Genomic DNA, 19,717 nt, shown 5'->3' on the forward strand with positions numbered 1-19,717 from the left:
ATTACATAATTCAGAATATTATAGAGAGATATTTTTGAAAATACGAAAATTTATGGATGTGAGAGAAAAATATATGAAGGGGAATCATGTTTGGGCAGCACTATATAAGACGAGGAAATGACAAGTAAATTATTTGCTTGAAAAGCCATGAGACTGATCTATTGAGGAAGTATAATAATAATACTAGTTAAGAGAATGACTCATTTTGTTATATTTTGTTGTATTTATATAATTAGAAAACTTTTATCATTTGCTTAAAAAGTCCAAATTACTAGTAACCTGTATTACCGCGCTCTGTGGCTAATGTTGTTTCAATTAATTCTTAAACTTCATTCTTTGAAATTGAAACTTCAATTTCATATTAATTAATAGTTAAAATTTACTCCTTTTGGAAAATATCCCTTGTATTAAATTGGGATTCTTTTAAAAAAAATATCTACATCTATTTTTTTCATTTATATTGTTTTATTATTATAATTTGTTTTTCCAAACATTAAAACATGACTTAATTTGGAATTTGAAAAATGAATAAAAACATTTTTTTACTAATTTTACATTTTATTTCTTGTTCAATAAAATTTTTCACCCATTTTTTCACCTATGTTATATAAGTATTTATGATCTTCTCTTTAGATTGTATCTTCTAGTAAAAAATAACTAATTTTTAATAATAATAGCTATTATTATTTATATGATAGTATGTGAATATCTAATAAAGGAGTAGGTACAAAATGGATGCGAATTTATTATATAAAAAGAATAGAACACGAGTAACTTGCAAAGTTTGCATCAACAACAAAAGGTGTGGGAAATGGTTGTTGCATTGTTAAAAATAACATAATTTTGAACTTTATGAGTGGTCAAATACGTCGACAAAGAGTTACACCGTCTCCGATGGAAACTATTGTTGATTCTACGCGACAATCATCTGCTATGTAGGTGTTGAATTCCAGTGTAGGCTTCCTCTTCTTCCACCACTTATCTTCTATTTTTTCATCCTCAGACATAGCCACTGTACCAAGCCATAAGGTGTTGTCATATGCAATTGTTCCACCCTTCTTCACCAATTTTAACAACACTTCATGAAATTCTATAAAATTTTCCTTCTCAGCATCCACGAATACGAAATCAAATGACTCCCCATGCTTTCCCTGCAATGCACTTTCATTTTCCTTCATTCTCCAAATATAAATTCAAACACAAGCTATATCAATTCAATATAATACAATAATGACTTTTGAACTAATATCAAGAAAATCTTGAATTGGCACATAAAAGGTTAAATTCTAGATGTTGTCAATATAAAACTTTTCTTGTGCCATCACGCAATCATAAATTATCTCCACATTCAAGTAAAATTTATATAACGAATCCAAATTAATATTTGTATCCATAATTAGGTTTCTCAAATTTATACCATTGTGTTTTACTTCAACATTAAACCCCACAAAGCCTAAAGAAGGGGCTTGTTTGTTTGTATTTAACAAGTCATTGTAAAATATCACACCAGAAAAAAAGTTTTTTTTTTCTGTTTTTATCTTCTAACATAAGTTTACTCAAATATGTAAAAAAATTAATAGGTGATTATTTTATTAAAGAAATATTTTTTTCTTAAAAACTATTTAAACAAATAGACCTAAAATGTAGAAGAAACTTTTTGCCCTATGTGATTGATTCTTGTGGGGTCACAAAATATGAATAAACTAAGAGTAATACCACTAAAGTCTAAAGTGTAAGATGTGATTTTTTAAAAAATATTTATATTTTAAATGGATAAAGGATTAAGAAGTTTTATAAATATTTATTTTTTATTTCATTTTACTAAAACTTAATTTTTTTTTAACTATCTAAGTTTATATAATATTTTGACTATTGTATTCTTGTCAAATTATAATCTCGAGAAGTTTGAAATATAAGAAATTTTATGAATCAATCAAGTGAGTTTTAGATATGTTATTGGTGTACGATTTTAGAAGCTTGTCTAGATTAATTTAGGATTCTAAAATAGTAGAAAGAATTTTTTTTGAGACTACACACACTTTAATCCAAGTAAGAGAATATAACAATTACTTCAATTTAAGGAGTTGATTATTTAGAAGTGTGAATGAATTGATTGAAATATTGGAAAATATATGTATATAAAAGATAATATATATATATATATATATATGTTGGTATGATTTAGAGTTATTGTAAAGATATTTGTAGTTAATGATTATTTGTAAGTTGAAATAAGGTAAAATATGTATTTTTAGGTATGAATATGTATATTGGTTAAATTTTTTCATTGTTTTTGCTTTGTTTGGTTGAGAAACGTGGCTCTCGAACTTAATATCACTCAAGAAACACATGATGTTGCCTAAACAAAATCCAAGCAATATGGAATCACTCACTTGTTACCATCATTCAAATGACGTGTGAATATTCAAGCAAAATTACGTAGCTTGAGTAAGGGAGTGGTCGAGGTGATTCTCTCTCTTTTAGAAGCATGTATCTCAAGCGACATGATGGTCACTCAAGTGATATTGAGGATGTATGCAAGGGCAATCAAGCGAGTCTTACTTCTAGAACTTGTTTGAAGATTCCAACACGTGTACGTCACTTAAACAACAAGGCACCTAAGTGATATGTGGTTGCGCAAGAAAATGACTTATTGCCAATTTTGGAAAAGGGATGTTGCTTAAGTGAGATGAGCTCGCTCAAACTACATAAGCTCGCTCAAAAGACATGTACTTGCTTTAATAAGATGATGTTGTGTGTGTTGCTATTTATGGGTTGGTTATATATGTTGAGATATATGATTAAGGATAAGCACATGATAAGTATGGAAATATAGAATATATGTATGATGTGAAATGTGTTATTATTATTATTATTATTATTATTATATATATATATATATATATATATATATATATAACGTAAGGTAAATGTATACATGATATAATACATTATTGATACATAGCCCATTATGAATTGTGTAATCTGTTTGGATTAACACACATTTATGATATGAGACTATTTGTGGTGCATGTTGTGTGTGAGATACTTAAGATGATATCATGTCTTAGATAACGATATTGAGTATATTAGTCCATTAAGTAAAGAACGTATTTTCGTTTGATCATGTAAACTAAGACATTAGATGATAAGAAGTTGAAGAAGGTTCATACATCAAACTTGGATAATTAAGCATATGAACTACCCTAACGTGAGACAAATTGGTAAGACATGTTCAATTGAGTCTTTTAGAAAAATTTGTGTGATAGTTACATTATACATTGAAAACATGACTAAATATTTTAACATTTATGAAAATGTTTTAATTGAAATTGTTTATTAAGAATTATTGTATGATTGAAAAAATCATAGGAGTTTATTCAATTATAAATGATCTATCAAGCAAGTATAGTTTATTTAAATCTTTAACAGAACCGTATACAAAAGCTAATGGAAGAAAACTCACGGATCCACCATGAATTATTATGAAAAAAAATAAATCAATCTATTAAAAGATCCCCACAAACGCATGGACGAACACACATCATTCATCATATATTCTATTCAATAGTTAATAAAAATACAATGATGATGTGACGTGGTTTATTTATATAATAACTTGACTAGAAAATTATTTAAATATTTAAATAATTTTTTTATGTAACGTACCAATAAACTACTTTTTATTTTTCCAAATATTTTATACAATTCTTTTACTAATTATTGATTTAATCAAATTAATATCATACTACATTTTCATTATATTTCTGTCCGTTATTAATAATGAAATTTAAAATTAAAACTTAACTTTAATAAGAAAGAACTATCATTATATCATATCATAAACCAATATAAAAAATAAATTTATTAATTTTATGATAATTATATTAAAAATCATCTATAATAATATATATACATATGATTCTCCTTTTATATATATATATATATATATTAACTTTAATTATGTTTTAAAATTTAAAAAGAAAATTTTATAATAATATATAAAAATAAATATTTAATAAAGTCATTAATAGTGGTAGTACTGTAACAACATAAACAAATCATGCAGAACACCCCAAGACCACGATCATTCCCTTCTTTCTTTCTCAAACTCTCTCCCTTTTCTCTTCATTTCACATTTCATACATCATCTATTTTATAATCTGATTACATCACGTTATAGCTGAGGAGTTAAGAAATATTTATACCCGATCAGATTTTCAAACATAATAAGTTCTTTTTTTTTTAAAGATTATTTATTCTCTGTTTTTTTCTTAGGATTTAGTTATCAATCTTAGTGGAGTCAATCTTGGTGGGATCAGTTGAGAAGAATAATTCTCTCAACTTATACTACTATATACTGATTTTTTGATCAGTTTGGATAACTTGCATTAGGTCCTTGAATCTTGAAGTTTATCTGAACTAAGGGGATAAAATTCTAAAAGTTGTTTGGAAAGCAAACAATTAAGGTAAGAAAATTTTTTAATAGCACCCTAGTTCAGAAGATCTAGATGTGGAGGGGATGTGGTCCCAATTTTCAATTTCTCTTGCCAGGAGGTTGTATCTTTATATATTATGTTGTATTTTTATTATTTTAAATAAACTTTTGAACGTTGAGGATCGCGTTTTGAATGATATTGTATGATGAAAATTGTATGAAATTGAATTAATATATTTGGGATAATGTATGGACTGATGTTTGTTTGTGTATTAAGTATTGATGCCTATGTGGTAACAGAGATATTTGAGCTTCACTGATGATGCAAGTCACATACACTAATATCGGTGAGAAGCAAATGGGGGAGTTCATGCATATCATGACATATATGTACGGCTAGGATTGTATTGAACGTACGTTGATCCTTTCTCTTTGATTCGTTGATAATCTTTGGATCAAGTGTTAGTAGCTAATACGACTTACTTAATACGAGTCTTTCAAAATGTCAATTATTATTTTGTTTTGTTGAATATCTTGAAAGACTTTAGAATGTTGTTTTTAAAACTTATATTTTTAAAATATTTATATTTCTATAAGCTCTGATGATGTATTAAGAATATTTTAAAAAATTCTAAGTTTGTATAAAAATATATAAAACTTATACAGTAAGATGTATTTTTGGATATTAGAATTATACTCTGTGATATCAAATCACAAACCGCTATCCATAATAAAGTTATTAAATTTTGTTATCATGGTATTAAAATTTATCTATAATTGAGGGTTCACTTTTTTTTTAAAAAAAAAAATCCCCCAATTTTATCCTTTATAATATTAAAATATAATAAATTGAATAATTATTTATTTTAAATTAAAAATTTAAATTTTAAAAATTTATAAAAAATTGAATTTGAAAAAAAATAAAGAATGTAATTTCTTACAATTTTATCTTAAAACAATATTTTTTTAAAATTCAAATAATTCCTTTCAATAAAAAACATTGACGCAATAAAAAATTACATACAACAAATTTATTTCTTTTATAATTATTTTTAATAAAAATATTTTTATAATTATTAAAATATTATTATTTTAATAGTTATTATAATAATAGTAATTTATAATCATCTTTTAATAAAAAAATACTTATTTATTTAATAAAAATAATAATTGAATAAAAAAATAAAAATAGTTAAATACGTTACATATATATAATAATTTTTATCTTTTAATATATATATATATATATATATATATATAACTTATCCTTTAAAAGAATAATATACTCAATTTAAAAAGAAGATAAATGAGACAATATGCGTGTTTTCGTAAGCATTAATAGTGATTTTTGTTGAATAAATAAATTTAGAGAATTAACGGTTTAATATTGGTTTATAATTTTTTAAATTTCAATTTGGTCAATTGACTCTACTTTATAATAATGCATGACTATTTAAACTCTTTTAATAATTAAAAAATAATTTTCTAAAATAAAAGAGGCTAAATTACGCCTAAGTCCAACTAAATATGAAATCTAAAAATATTTAGTAAAAGAACACTTACTTGGAGAAGATCTTGGAGGGCAGATAATGCGTCCGCATGGATAAAGTCAATTTTGTCCTCCACTCCTGCTTTCTGGATGAAGGGCAATCCAGTCTCGTATGCTTCTCTATCCACGTCAATCGCTATTATCTGCAACATTCACATTATTTCTTCACACTTTATTCATTATTTTATATTCCATATATTCACATTATTTCTTTTCATAAACTAATACAACCTAAATGGTTATATATGATAGATACCCATAAATAAAAAATATGAATATTTTAATTATTCGTTTATTAATAATGGATAATATAAATATTGTAATATTTAATTTGAATTTTTTTTTTCATTCTTAATAATTTTTATTTAGATATATGGAGAGATTATGAGATTTATCAATTATAAGTTTTGATGACAACAACTATCAACCTATATTTGATTTCACTCACATTGATCAACACCTACACACAAATGATCACCCTATGATAACTAGAGTCAAAGTTGGGGGTTTTAAACCCGAGACATATATTGTTTTTGTTTATGATAACGAAACTATGTCTCTTAAATTTGTGTTGTCTTTTTCATTATGGTTTCAAGCCATGAAAGATTAATACACAACTCTGGTTACAAATAACACGTGGACTCTCACCTCCCTTCCTTTTAGTGCTCATGTTATAGGTTGTAAGTGGCTTTTCTAAAACAAGTTTGATGAATATGGAACTTTTCAAAGGCACAAGGGGTGTTTAGTGGCTAAGGGATTCATTCAAACTCAAGGGTTCGACTCAAATGAAACACATAGCCATGTGCTTAAACCCAACACAATTTGGGTGGTTATATCACATGTTGTTTATGCTAACTGGCATATTCATCAAATTGATATGAATAATGCATTCTTGAATGTTGATCTCATAGAAGACGTATACATGCAACAACCACCAAGTTTTAAGTCTCATAACCCTAACCTTGTTTATAAGTTGAACAAAAGTGTATATAGATTAAAACAAGCTCTGAGATCATGATTTAAAAAGCTCAGTATCATTCTAAAAAAATCTTGGTTTTCACTCCACCAAGAGCAATACTTGTTGTTTGTTCAATTCATGAAGTCCCATACACTTTTTGTTTTAATGTACGTTGATGATATCATTATCACTAGATCTTCTATTGAAGTAGTTACATCTCTCATATCCACCTTAAGCTCTAGGTTTGCTCTCAAAGATCTTTGACCTCTTCATTATTTTCTGGGTATATAAGTATCTAGGATCATTGGTGGTCATTTGCATCTGTCTCAGGCAAAGTATATCAATGATTTATTGAGGCGTACTAACATGAGAGTTGCGAAACCTCAAGCTACTCCTATGATCTCTTCCTTTCGTCTTCAACAAAATGTATTTGTAGTTGTCCAAAATCTCAAATTTTATAGATTTTTTATTGGTGCTCTTAAATACATATTCATCACTTGTCCAAAACTCTCATATATTGTTAACAAGGTCTTCCAATACATGTATAACCCACATGAATATCACTAAAAGGCGGTGAAGAGGATTCTACGTTATCTTATTGGTACAAATAATCATGGCTTGTTGATCAAATGTGGCTCAAACTCTTTCATCATATGTTTTGTTGATGCTGATTAGGATATTGATATTGATGATAGAAAATTTACTACTGGTATTATGTTTATCTTGGATCCAACATTGTTTCATGGAGTTCGCACAAACAAAAAGTGGTGTTTAGGAGCAGCACAAAGGTTGAGTATCGAAGTATTGACGCGGTCCTTGCTGAACTAAAAACTTATAGACAATTTGGGAGTTGTTTTCCTCAGTGTCAATCCTATTATGCATTCTTAAACCAAACATTTTGAACTAGACCTGCATTTTATTCGTGATTACGTCCAAGAAAGGTAGGTTGCTCTCATTCATCTCCTTGTTTACTACCAAATCACGAATATCCTCACAAAGCCATTGTCTAGCATTTCATTCACTACACTTCGGAATAAACTTATGGTGGTCCTCAATCCAACCATAAGTTTAAGGGGGGTCTTCTTATAATGTAATCAACCCTTGCATGGTATCACTATGGTAAATGAATTTCTCTCTTGCATGTTCCTTTCTCTCTCTTTCTTCCTCCCAACAGGTTCCATAAGCTAAACAAGCAAATATGCCTTAGTGCATCCAAACTACTCATGTTAAAAGGAGCAACCATACACACCAATCCCTTGCAAAAACTGATTACACGATGAAATAAATAAAAGTTTGGAATCTTGTGAACAATGTGGTCGTGATTGTTGAGGGATGGATGATTTTTTAACAAACAACATAGAGAACAATGACTGATTACGACATTAGAAAATTGGAGGCTTTAGGTGATCTTTGAAGGTGGAGTTTCACAAAAGTTGGATCAGAGACCAAAGATTGAAACCACTTTCTCACGGAGTTGAATCACAATAGAGATTTCACTAGAAGCCATGACATAATTTCAAATATGAGTTTGTCACTAATTGTTGCTCCTACCATATCGTGTGAGTACAAGTTCAATGGGCTAGTCAAAGGGTAAAGACCAGTTAATGTCATGGAAATTTTTCGAGAGGGAAAAAAAGTTTTTCTCCAACCATTATTCTTACCTAAGGTAAGGTGATGAAGGACCATCCCAACATATTCAATCATCACAACTCAGGCTAAGGGTAGAGAAAATTATGAAGCTCTATAAAATATATTCTATCTCTTAGTCTTGTATAAATTTGTAAAATGTAGAATAGTTTTAATCCTGGACCTTGTATTATGGGTCATACTTAGAGTAGAATAAACATAAGCTAAAAAATGTATGACGTACTTTTAGAAACTCGCACTTGAGGATTCAAGCAAGGGATTTCTGTAAGCACTACACAACTTACTTAAGCATTAAACCCTAACCCTAACTTGTCGGTAGCTTTCATGACACGACACCTACATTTCCTCTAGCTTATAAATAAGACCTTACAGTCATGTAATATTGAGACTTATTTGAGTAATGAAACTTTAGCCTAAATCAGAATCATTCACCCTCTTGTCTCAACACTCTCTTTGCAAAAGTTCAAGTAAACCTAGGCCAGGAGAAACCAAGAAGTAGAACTCTACTTCCTCAAGTGTCCATTTCCAATCCTTCCTTCATTAAAATACAACTTTCACTACATCCAAACCAAGCCTCATTCCATTCCATTCGGCTTGAAAACACATGGAGCATCAATAACTCCATCATAAGGTTTACATCAGTTATATACTGGAAATTGGTCTCGTCTTATCTCTAATTAATGTGTGATTTCCAACAATAGTCATATCTTCTTGTTTTGACGATAAAAAATACTCACTATATACTTATCCAAAATAAAATAATATTTTAACCGAACAAATTTTTTAATAAAAAGTTAATTAAAAATATCAAAATTTATAAATTATTTAAAACTTAATTAAATAATAAAATAATAATAATAAATATATACTAACCATTTTATATAGTTATTTGATAATTACTAATATATATTAATTTATAAATATTAAATATATTTCTCTCATATAAATATAGAAGAAGAGTTGTATCATAATCAAGTAAAAATAAATGTACATAACAAATCACAATATAAGTAACGAGGATCAAATAATCATTAACTAAAAAAATATATGAAACAAAAAATTAGAGATGCAGATGTTAAAAATACAACACGCTTGTTCTGACAAAGATGATCTTATATCCCCTCGCTAGAACATATATTATCTTCTCGTTAGAACACATATTGTGAGATACAATTGTTTTTAAAAAGATAGTATTACTTCAAACCTAAAATTAAAAGTTAAAAGAAAAAGTGGGATGTTATTATACCTTGGCATGAGGAGGAAGAGCTAGAGCCGTAGAAAGAAGCGAATAACCCGTGAAAACTCCAATTTCTAGTGTTTTCTCAGCCTTCATCATTTTTATAAGAAAAGATAGGAATTGTGCTTCATCTACAGGAACATTCATCAAACTCTTCGCACCATATTTCTCCACTGTTGTCTCTCGAAGTTTCTTCAATTGCTCGTGCTCTTTGGGATACGCACTAGTTTCAAGGATGTACTGTTTATAGAACAATTTGAAGTTAATTCAGGATTTATCAGATGAATTTGAAGAATATATGCATATATGAAGAAGCGATTGGGTTAATTTAATTACCTTAGCAAGTGCTGGACTTTTCAGGATCTTGCTCTTCGGTGCTGATAAGTCCTCCATTGTTAACGTGGAGAGCAATTGCAGGTTTTCGGTGGCTCAACCTCAACGATGAACTTCTCCATAAAAACAACCTTAGCGTTGACCTTTTTGAGAGGGACCATCAAACTAAAATAATTTTTTATATTTATTGAAAATGTCATTTATGTAGAGATACTTTTATAATAGTAAATTATTAATAAGGAGAGGTTAGTTAAATTTATGTATATCAGCAACTTAAAAAATAATATAACATATTAATAAAAATAAATATCAATTATATATGGCATCGGAGGATAAGAATAGCACCAAATGTTTATATGCTACAACAATGTTTTTTTTTATCTTAAGTTGGTCGTAGACTTATATGTACAAGATTCTTTCTACACATGATTTATTTTATAAATCAAAATTAATTTATGTATTAATTAATTTATACAATTTTTTTATAATTTTCAACTTTTTACTTTTAATTTTTTACAAGTAAAAATGCTTTTTATTCCACTCACCCCAAGAGTCCATAAAATGAATTATTCAAGCTCTTAAACTTCCATCTTATATTATATTAACAGCTCACAATACGTTACAAGTGCACATTAATAATTTTTTATATGAAAATTGTAACTCTCTTTCTCTTAAAATGTAGCTTTTTCTATCCTCTTTATTAGTCTATAATGTACTGAAGATCAATCTCTCTCTTCATCAATGTGTAATAGTTGTTAAAATAATAATCATAATCTATAATAATAATAATAATAATAAAAGAAAATTATTTTAATTGAAGCACACACTTCTTTTTTAGAAATTATTCATTTTGATCTTTTTTCACTTAAAAATTATTACTTACATAACTATACATTATCTCATTATCATCTATTTGAATCTTTATCTAATCAGTTAGTTTTTACTTTACCTTTTTACCGAAAAAAACAGCTATCTAAAAAAAGTTATAAGTTATCCTAGCACTCCATAGATGTTAAGAAACAAATAGTATTTTCAAAATATAAATTAATATTAAATTATAACTTATTTAAATGATATATAATACACATTTCTTGATTTTGTGTATATATTTCATATTCATATTTACACAAAATTTTGAGTATCATAATTATTTTATGGATGTGTATATAATAGAGAGTAAAGAAGAATAGATGCAAAATTTTATTTTATATATAACTATCTTACTATCTTTTTTTATCTTTCATATCTTTCTTCATAATATATTAATACATAATAGATAGAATTGCAATAATTAGTGACACATTTCCTAGAGAGAATTAGTATGCACTTGTGACCCATTAATTTGAGTTGTTAAGATAAGATAAGATGAAGGCAATTACTTTCTGCACCCGATTAATTGTTTCTTGCATCCAATGTAACTTTTTAAACCCAACTTTGTCCTTGTCACATATTTGCTTACGGATATTAATATCCGGAAGTCAAAGATTTGCTTATGAACATCAATATCTAGAAGTCACATGCCTATGGATATTGACATTCGGAAGTGTCAGCTTTGCCTATGAATATTGACATTCGAAAGTGTCAGTTTTTCCTACGGATATTGGTATCCGGAAGTGTCATGTTTACCTACGGATATTGTCATCCGGAATTGTACTATTTAACTATGGACATCTTTATCCGAAAGGCACTATAATGCTTCCGGATATACATATCCAGAAGTCCATCATTTTGGTATTTTTAATGGATTAAAACCCACTAAACTAAACAAATTTAAAGAATTAAGTTATGGACTTTAATCCAAAAACAACTACTAAAGACAAAATAAAATTGCGAAACATGGGCCTAATTTTCATTGAAGTAGCAAACCAATAGTTTGGTGAAATTCTTGGATGGAAGTGCAATGGAAAGAAACCAAGAGAGTCATGTTTGTAGGACCTTTTATCTCCCAACGAATGTGTGCCATGTGTTGGCAGGGACACATGAGATTCAAAGAAAAAGTTAAAGGGGTTGGCAGGGGCACATTTCGGATTTTTTTATCAGAACAAATCAAGGAAAATATTTTTCTGGACATAATTATCTAGAACTACTATTTTATATATATATATATATATATATATATATATATATATATATATCCGGAACACAATAACACAATTTCGTTAAGGGTATAAGAGTAGTTTTACATGTATATGTTGAGTGTTAATCACAAATGATATGGTGCTGGAAGAATCTGCCTAAGATGAAAGGTTAATATTGAGAGTAATTGGGATTTCACTTATTATGGCCCATAAATATGAGTTGTTAAAATAAGATAAGAAGGTTCATATTCAGAGTAATTGATGTCAGTTACTCTTTTGAGTGAATGAATCATCACTCTTATCTACAACTTAAATGGTATATTTAACCAAATAGTTAGCTCCATATTTCTTATATAAGTGAAAATGTAGGTGTCTTATGAATAGAACTTTTTCCTTATAGTGCAACCTTTTTTTTAACAAGTACATGGGAAACGGAAATTAAATTATAACCAAATTATGAAAGTAAATGAATATATTAATTTTAGGATTAGCTAGAGTTCTTTAGCATGAATGGCGATGTACAAATTAAGTAACTGAACTATAGAATGACAATGAGAAAATCGAAATCCCCTTCTTCTGTTGCACACCTACAAAGTCCATTTTCTATCGAAACGAAACGACCCAGAAGAGATTAAACATTTTCGAATGAGGAAGTGGTAATATTCATGAACATCAGGCTCCAAGTTGGATGAGACAAATGTCCACCAAATTAGAAGCTAAGACCAAAAAAAATCACATTAAAACTTATACAAAAATCTCAATTTCAAAATGCTGAGATAAGAGGAAGTATTAATGTTATTCCTCCCTTTAGGGATTGTCACTGTAACTGAAGAATGTACAAGATTAACACCAAAGCTCCAGAAATCATTTCCTCTGCCACCAATCTGGGACTTTTAACCTCCGGCTTCTATGAACAGAAAGGCTGACCCCTGGAATTTTGTGCTTGACCTGTCTCCACAGCATACTCACAGCATCTTCTCTTTTAGGAGGGTACTGGAATTCATAATGTTGGGAGATGTTTTTGAGTTGCTTCCACATTTCAGTCCATTTCTGTTTTGGAAATTTACGAAGTTGATCGACCATGTAGCCAGGCTGTAATGCCTCTTTGAAAGAGAAGAAAATCGAGAACTGGGAGTACTCAATCTCATCCTCAAATGGGAGTTCAATTTGATCACTAACAATGACAGGGACACAGTGACTCACAATGGCATCAAAAAGCCTACAAGATGACGGTGTGTCTCCCGCTGGATGCAAACAGAACTTCGATGAACGCATCCCTTTAGATGACTGTTGTATAAGAAGCAGTGGTTAAAGGAACACAGCAGTTAATGATTTTTGCATGATAAAATAAAACACATACAATTGTAAAATTGATCTTTTAAACAGTCAACCACAAATTATCCAACTAAAATTAAGCAAAGATCAATTACACAACTACACTGCATACCAATTTTATATTTTCTTCTGTAGCAACACTTCGCTCATAGTGAACATCATCATAACCAGACAGTATCTTTGCTAGTTTAACACGAACAATCCCTTCCTGCAAACATCACAGACACCAGAAAATCAATATTCATGGAATTTAAAGGAAAAAGCTACACTAAAGTGGGATTGTTTTTAGAGTGAGCAAGGACAGGTGTATCAACCTTTGAATTTTAGTGTTTTATGATCACAATGTGCTTTAAATTAAACCAAGGGTATGGATATGGCCTGACTTGCCCACTTTAAAGACAAACGTACTTTACAGGAACCTTGCCCCATTAAGAAATACATTACTCCTTCAACTAACTCTCAGTTAGACATACATCCTTCCTGTAAGTCCTCCCTCGGAAGAAAAGCAGCGTGGAGCGAGACTCATACGGATCTTGAGGCTCGTCTACTGTAAGAGAGTCCACAACATGCACATATGGGGACACCACATCTTTGTTCAAATTAGACATGTGCCTAGGGTAGCGACCAAAATCCACAACAACCTGAATAGAATCATTCAACTGATCTCGTAGGAACCTAAAGGCATTGGGGTGTGTGACAGGAAATACATGGTCTCTACCTCCAGACCTCTGCCAGTATTTGGATTTCTTTAACAATTCCATTAAATCAACCTGACACCAGAAACAAGCACTGTTTAATATCAAAAGCAGAGGTTTGTAACACATTAGCTATGACGCACAGAAACAGGTACAACACCCAACATTTCTAAAAATAATATAGTCCATTGCCCATAGGAGAATAGTATAAATAAATAATATAGTCACGTTTTCCAATTTACACTCATTCTCCTCCTGCAAGTAAAATTCTCAGACACTGAAAATATTTCATTCGGATACTACTCTTCCTAAACTAGTGCTGAACAGTAACATTCATCAAATTCTTATGATTTTCAGCACTAATGTCGTTTGACAATAACCTGTACAGTGAATCTTCAAGTGACCATACTAATCGCATTACGCTAAAACGAAATTAACTCCCATCAAATTGCATTGGAGCGATTCACAAATCAACTACGAAGAGAAGAAACCAGGCGAAGCACCTGCAATTGGCGATCAATCTCCGTGGCGGGATCCTTCATGGTGTGGCCGTGCGTGTTGAAACTGAGAGAAGAGAAGAACGGCACGAAGAAGGCGTTGGCGAGTTCCGGATCCGAAACCCTAACCACTTCTCTGCCCTCGACGCCGTGGATGAGCGACCCCATCATCCAGTACTCCACGCTGTGCTGCTTCTTCAGCCCCCAGTTCTCGGGCCACCGCGGCCAGTCCTCCACGGTGACAGGTGTCTCCGACGTGTTGCGGCGGTCAATCATGCCGACGTTGAAGCGGCGAGGGAGATCGTACATGAAGACCCGAAGAGACGGATCAAGTGCACACGCAGCGGGTACAACCGCGGATAACTTGAAGTGAGGGAAGAAATAAGATCGAATGTCGAGGTTGCCTATGAAAATTGTGTACGAAAGAAGGAGGAGAAGCACGAAAATGAATGTAAGAAGCACCTTCCCGTACATTGTGTTCTTCTTCTTCTTCTTCTTTTCTTTTTTACGAATATTTTCGGCTCTAATGCTATCTTCTTCTGCTATTGCTGCTTCTGTTACGAGTTCCTTTCTTCTTCTTTTCTGCTATCAGTTGCAGTGTTCATCTTCAATGTACTTCAGATAATTATGGACACCACAAAGATGCATTTCTTTCGGACTCAGCTTATGTCGTTTTGGTAATTTTCCTCAATATTATTGGAATGGAAATAAACAGTAATTACCCTTTTATAAAACGTAAAGAGAAGTTATAGTATTTAATATATAATTATTATAACTTTCTTCTTGTGGAAAGTGAAGAGATATTTTATATTGATTATTTATAAACATTATTTTCTTGTGTAAAACTATACCATCTTCAATTAAAAATTATAGTTATTTGTTCATTTGGAATATGAGTGTTTATTAAATCACACAACCCAAAAGGAAATCTGAACTTAATTAGATTAACTTTAACTTAGTTCAATTAATCTTTTTTATTGATTAAGCAATGAGTTGTATATATTACAGTTACACTCAATCCTATTGACTTTATCAAAATCATTAACTAATATTAATATAAAATATCATTATTATTTAATTTACTTTATTATTCCATTAATTAAATGTGTATTTTTTAAATATTAAAATTTTAAATGATATAATTTATTTAAAAGAATTAAAACAAGATATTTTAAATTACGAACTTTAATAAAAAAAAAATCAAAATCTATAACCTAATACATTCAACCTCGATAAAAAATTTAAAAAAAAGTTGGATTGAATTAGGCTAATAAACAAATTATAAACACCTTGTACTCCAATCTAAACCTTGTACTCGAGTCCAAAATTATTTTATAGAGTCAAACTTTTGCAAACCCAACTCAAAATCTTAGCTTATACGCTACACTTAAATAAATTAGGTATATTCATATTAAAAGTTATTTCGTACTTAATATAGATTGTCTAGTGTGTTATTTTGTGTAAACGATTTTACCTTTCAAATCATCTAATTTTTTCACAGTTTAATTTTTAGATTGTTTAATTTTGTTAATCTTATTAGATTGTGATGTGTCTACGTTGTTCTTATCAAAACGTATGGTATATTCGCACAAATTAGATCGTCTTAATGATTAATTTATTACGAGTCTATTTTATTGTTTTATTTTAACGTTTAATAATAATAAAAAATTCAATATGTTTTTTTTTTTCTATCACTAGTTTCATTTTCACTTTGTCTTATTTCTTGGTTCTTCGTTACTCCTATATGCATTCTATAAATTATGCATCTGCGTCTTGGAAGAATGGATTGAGTCCATGTTGATATTAAATTTTATATTTATTTTCCATAAACAAAATTAAGTATTATAAAATTGAAATATTTTTTTTAAATGAATACCTGATCAATTAGAACTTTAGTGAGGGAGATATTGTCCAATATACTTTTCAAAAAAAAAATATGTAATGTAACCTCTAAATATGTTAAAGTTAAAAAAAAATGATAACATCTACATAAGGGTTATTAAAATACTTACCATTTGTCATGAGAGTCTAACGTTATCTGAGTTATTATAAAATAATATTTAAAACTTAAAAAGTTGGAAATTTTCCTAGTTACAATTATTACAATATTTACCATTGACTATGAAAAAATTGCATGTGCACTTTCGTAATGTTGTATTCACAAATCACGATCCGATAAATCTGACCTTTAATACAAAAAAAATAATGCACTGTGGTTGTTTTAAATATCGTATTAATTAGGGTGACTCTCACTCGGATTGATAAAAAAAAAAGTTATTAAATTATTATTTCAATTAAATAAAAATTAAATATGGTACTAACGATTAAATTTGACACACAAAATAGCTTAAAAGGATACCTTTGTATGTATGATTTTTCTGCAAATTCTGATTAAATTTCAGTCCAATTGAAACAACTTTCATTAAATATTCTGCAAAAGAAAATATAACAGATGAAGGAATTTGCACTTTTTGAGACCAGATATTTCTTCATAATTTTTATCTTTAAAGATCAAATTTTGCTTCATTCGAAATTGTACTTGTTTTTGTATGTCAATATAGTCTCACATCGTTCAGGAGTCGAGGCCAAGGGGAGTTTATATACTCCCTTCACCCTTCGAGGCGCTTTTTCAGAACAAAACCGTGACGGAACATCAACCTCCAAAACAGACAATACATCGGATGCGGTGATTGACCCTAGTGATGCTGCCCAACAGACTTGAGGTCGGAACAATACTATTACTTTCTAAAGATATATTTATAGACATTTGCACTATACTAAATATTCAATTAAATATTTGTTGTCGGATATCAAGTCGATTTCAATGGTAATAGAAGTGAGTTTTTAAGAGTGTTTGAGTTATTTGAATTTGTAGGTGGCTAATACCCAATATCGCAAGAATGTATTAATATTCTCAATATTTTTCAGTACTAGGTAGTACACAAGTCCTTTAAGCTCGGTAATCGATTTTAAGGTAATTGGGCTTTTATTTTGAACTCAACTTTGGTGATATCATTTGGCTAAGCTTGTGAAAGTGAGTCATATTTTTAGCACTAGTCATAAGTCAAGCATTGTGACCATCCTCCTAGCTCGATGGTCTCAGTTTATATAGCTCGATCGTCCGAGTTTATTATGATGCAATTAAAGAGGTAAATATTGTAATGAAATAGTAATAATGACATGTCTTAACGAGGGGAACAAAACCCCATGAACATTAATTATGAGTTTTTATTTCAAATGATGAGTTATGACGTTTCTCCTCAAAGTTGCCCCAAAGAGACAAGTTGTCCTAGGTGGACATGATGCTTCATTTTTTGTGTTTGTCTCTTTCGACATGATGTTTTGAATGTTTAGGGTTTGAGTGAAGCGTTTTTTCCAAAAACATACAAAAATCAAACATGAGCCATTACAATGTCTTCTTTTGCTTGCTTCGCTTCTTTTGGTATATGTGATTTGTTTTCGTTCCTCCTCCAATGCTTTTGTTCTTCTTCCTTTCATGCATTTGCTCATCCTTTCTTGTTTAGGTATGTTTCAATGTCTACTTCCCTTGCTTCATCTTCTTATAGTCCTATTTCTTCCACCAAGAATAACCCTCTTGTGAGCAGAGAGGTTGTTCCCATCAAATAAGGTTCCTCAACAAGTCATGCTCACTCATTCTCGTTGAAGGGGATGTCTTGGGGGAAATGTTTCCTCACACAATGATTGTGGTTGAGGCCATCCCTACCGTGCCAATGGCAATTGTCATGGTGGCAGTTGCCGCTACACTAGGGAGGAACAAGGTTGTCATAATTCCAAGGAGAAAAGTCTCATCCCAAGATGTTGGGGAGGTCACTGGGCCAAGCTTGGCTAAGAGAGCGAGGAAGGATAAGTTCCTTCTTCAATCCCGAGTACTCTTGGGTACTCAATGAGGTCACCTCATATGCCTCTGAGTTCACCTCGAAGAGTAAGGTGGAGGGGTTTGTATCATACTTTAGCATGTGCTCTAATGTGATGGTTGATGACTTTTAACGGCAAGTGCACCGCGTTTATCAGAAGTAATAATTGTCCTTAAGGACGGATATCGATCCTATAAGGAACAGTGAATTATCGAGTACAATATTCCCTAAATATAACTACATAACAATAGAGATTTTGAAGTGATTGTGTTGACACTGATCAATAAGAAAACAAACAAAGAATTAGTTGCTTCAATTGGAAAAATAGGGATTAGGTTCCATCTCTCCCACTCTCATGTATTTTGATTAGCATGTTAATATTGAGTTATTTGATTGAAATTGATATCCGTAGAAAATTCATTTATATTGATCCCTCGCATATAAAATCCTTAAGAATGTTTCCTAAATATCGATCTCTTGCATATTTATAAAAACAACTTAGAATCACACTCAGGCATTAATGACAATTAACATTTCAAGTCAATTACTAACACTCAAATATGTTAAGTATTGTTGTTTAGGTATAAACCCTAAAAATACCTTCCGGTCAGATTTAAGATTCTCAATTTGCCACGAAAAGTTAAAAGTAAAATAACAATATCAATAATCAATCAAGAATTGAATATTAATATATAAGATATCACCTCAATACATAAGATTTTGAGCATTGAGCATATTACTCTCAATCCCAAAGGGTAGAATTAGCCACGCATACTTCTGGCACCGTCCATTCTCCCAATTGGGTCACAATTCACTCTATGGTGTTTTCCTTTCAATCTGGCACACCAGGGTTGAACCTCTAGCCCGCTATTTATCCTAATTTTCTAGGGTTAGGTGGCTTCTTGTGTCGCGCTAATGGGCTAAGTGATAAAACATAAAAAAGGCTCAATCTTTCTCTGTATCTTTTTCCATCTGGGACCTTTTAGCTTTCTCTTTTTAGCTCAAATTATTTTCCTTTACTCCAAATCTTCAATCCTCCCTAAAAATCTGCAATTAACATCAAATTTGGGAATAA

The 19,717-nt window shown here is 30.2% G+C and overlaps 2 protein-coding genes across 6 annotated transcripts; both read right to left on the reverse strand.

Moving 5' to 3' along the window:
- Positions 1-721: 721 nt before the first annotated feature.
- LOC137817142 (flavonoid 3',5'-methyltransferase) lies at positions 722-10,321 on the reverse strand. Of its 2 annotated transcripts, none has more exons than XM_068620383.2 (4): positions 10,166-10,321; positions 9,839-10,069; positions 6,002-6,130; positions 722-1,151 (listed from the first exon to the last, which is right to left on the reverse strand). In XM_068620383.2, the coding sequence occupies exons 1-4, from the start codon at positions 10,220-10,222 to the stop codon at positions 861-863; spliced, it is 708 nt and encodes a 235-aa protein (XP_068476484.1). In that variant the 5' UTR covers positions 10,223-10,321; the 3' UTR covers positions 722-860. The 2 variants fall into 2 exon arrangements, with proteins under 2 accessions (XP_068476484.1, XP_090154756.1); XM_090298630.1 differs by having other exon boundaries at positions 722-1,172; positions 10,166-10,305.
- A 2,471-nt stretch (positions 10,322-12,792) lies between these two features.
- LOC137817677 (Exostosin family protein) lies at positions 12,793-15,466 on the reverse strand. 4 transcript variants are annotated; one of them, XR_016518660.1, is made up of 4 exons: positions 14,774-15,465; positions 13,890-14,345; positions 13,688-13,783; positions 12,793-13,527 (listed from the first exon to the last, which is right to left on the reverse strand). XR_016518660.1 is itself a non-coding variant. In XM_068620931.2 (4 exons), the coding sequence occupies exons 1-4, from the start codon at positions 15,239-15,241 to the stop codon at positions 13,105-13,107; spliced, it is 1,284 nt and encodes a 427-aa protein (XP_068477032.1). In that variant the 5' UTR covers positions 15,242-15,466; the 3' UTR covers positions 12,793-13,104. The 4 variants fall into 4 exon arrangements, 2 of the variants coding, with proteins under 2 accessions (XP_068477032.1, XP_068477031.1); XR_016518659.1 differs by having other exon boundaries at positions 14,762-15,433; XM_068620931.2 differs by having other exon boundaries at positions 14,049-14,345; positions 14,774-15,466.
- Positions 15,467-19,717: the final 4,251 nt, after the last annotated feature.

This window comes from Phaseolus vulgaris, chromosome 2 (genome assembly GCF_051622355.1).
Source record: "Phaseolus vulgaris cultivar YP4 chromosome 2, ASM5162235v1, whole genome shotgun sequence".
Classification (NCBI taxonomy): Eukaryota; Viridiplantae; Streptophyta; class Magnoliopsida; order Fabales; family Fabaceae; genus Phaseolus; species Phaseolus vulgaris.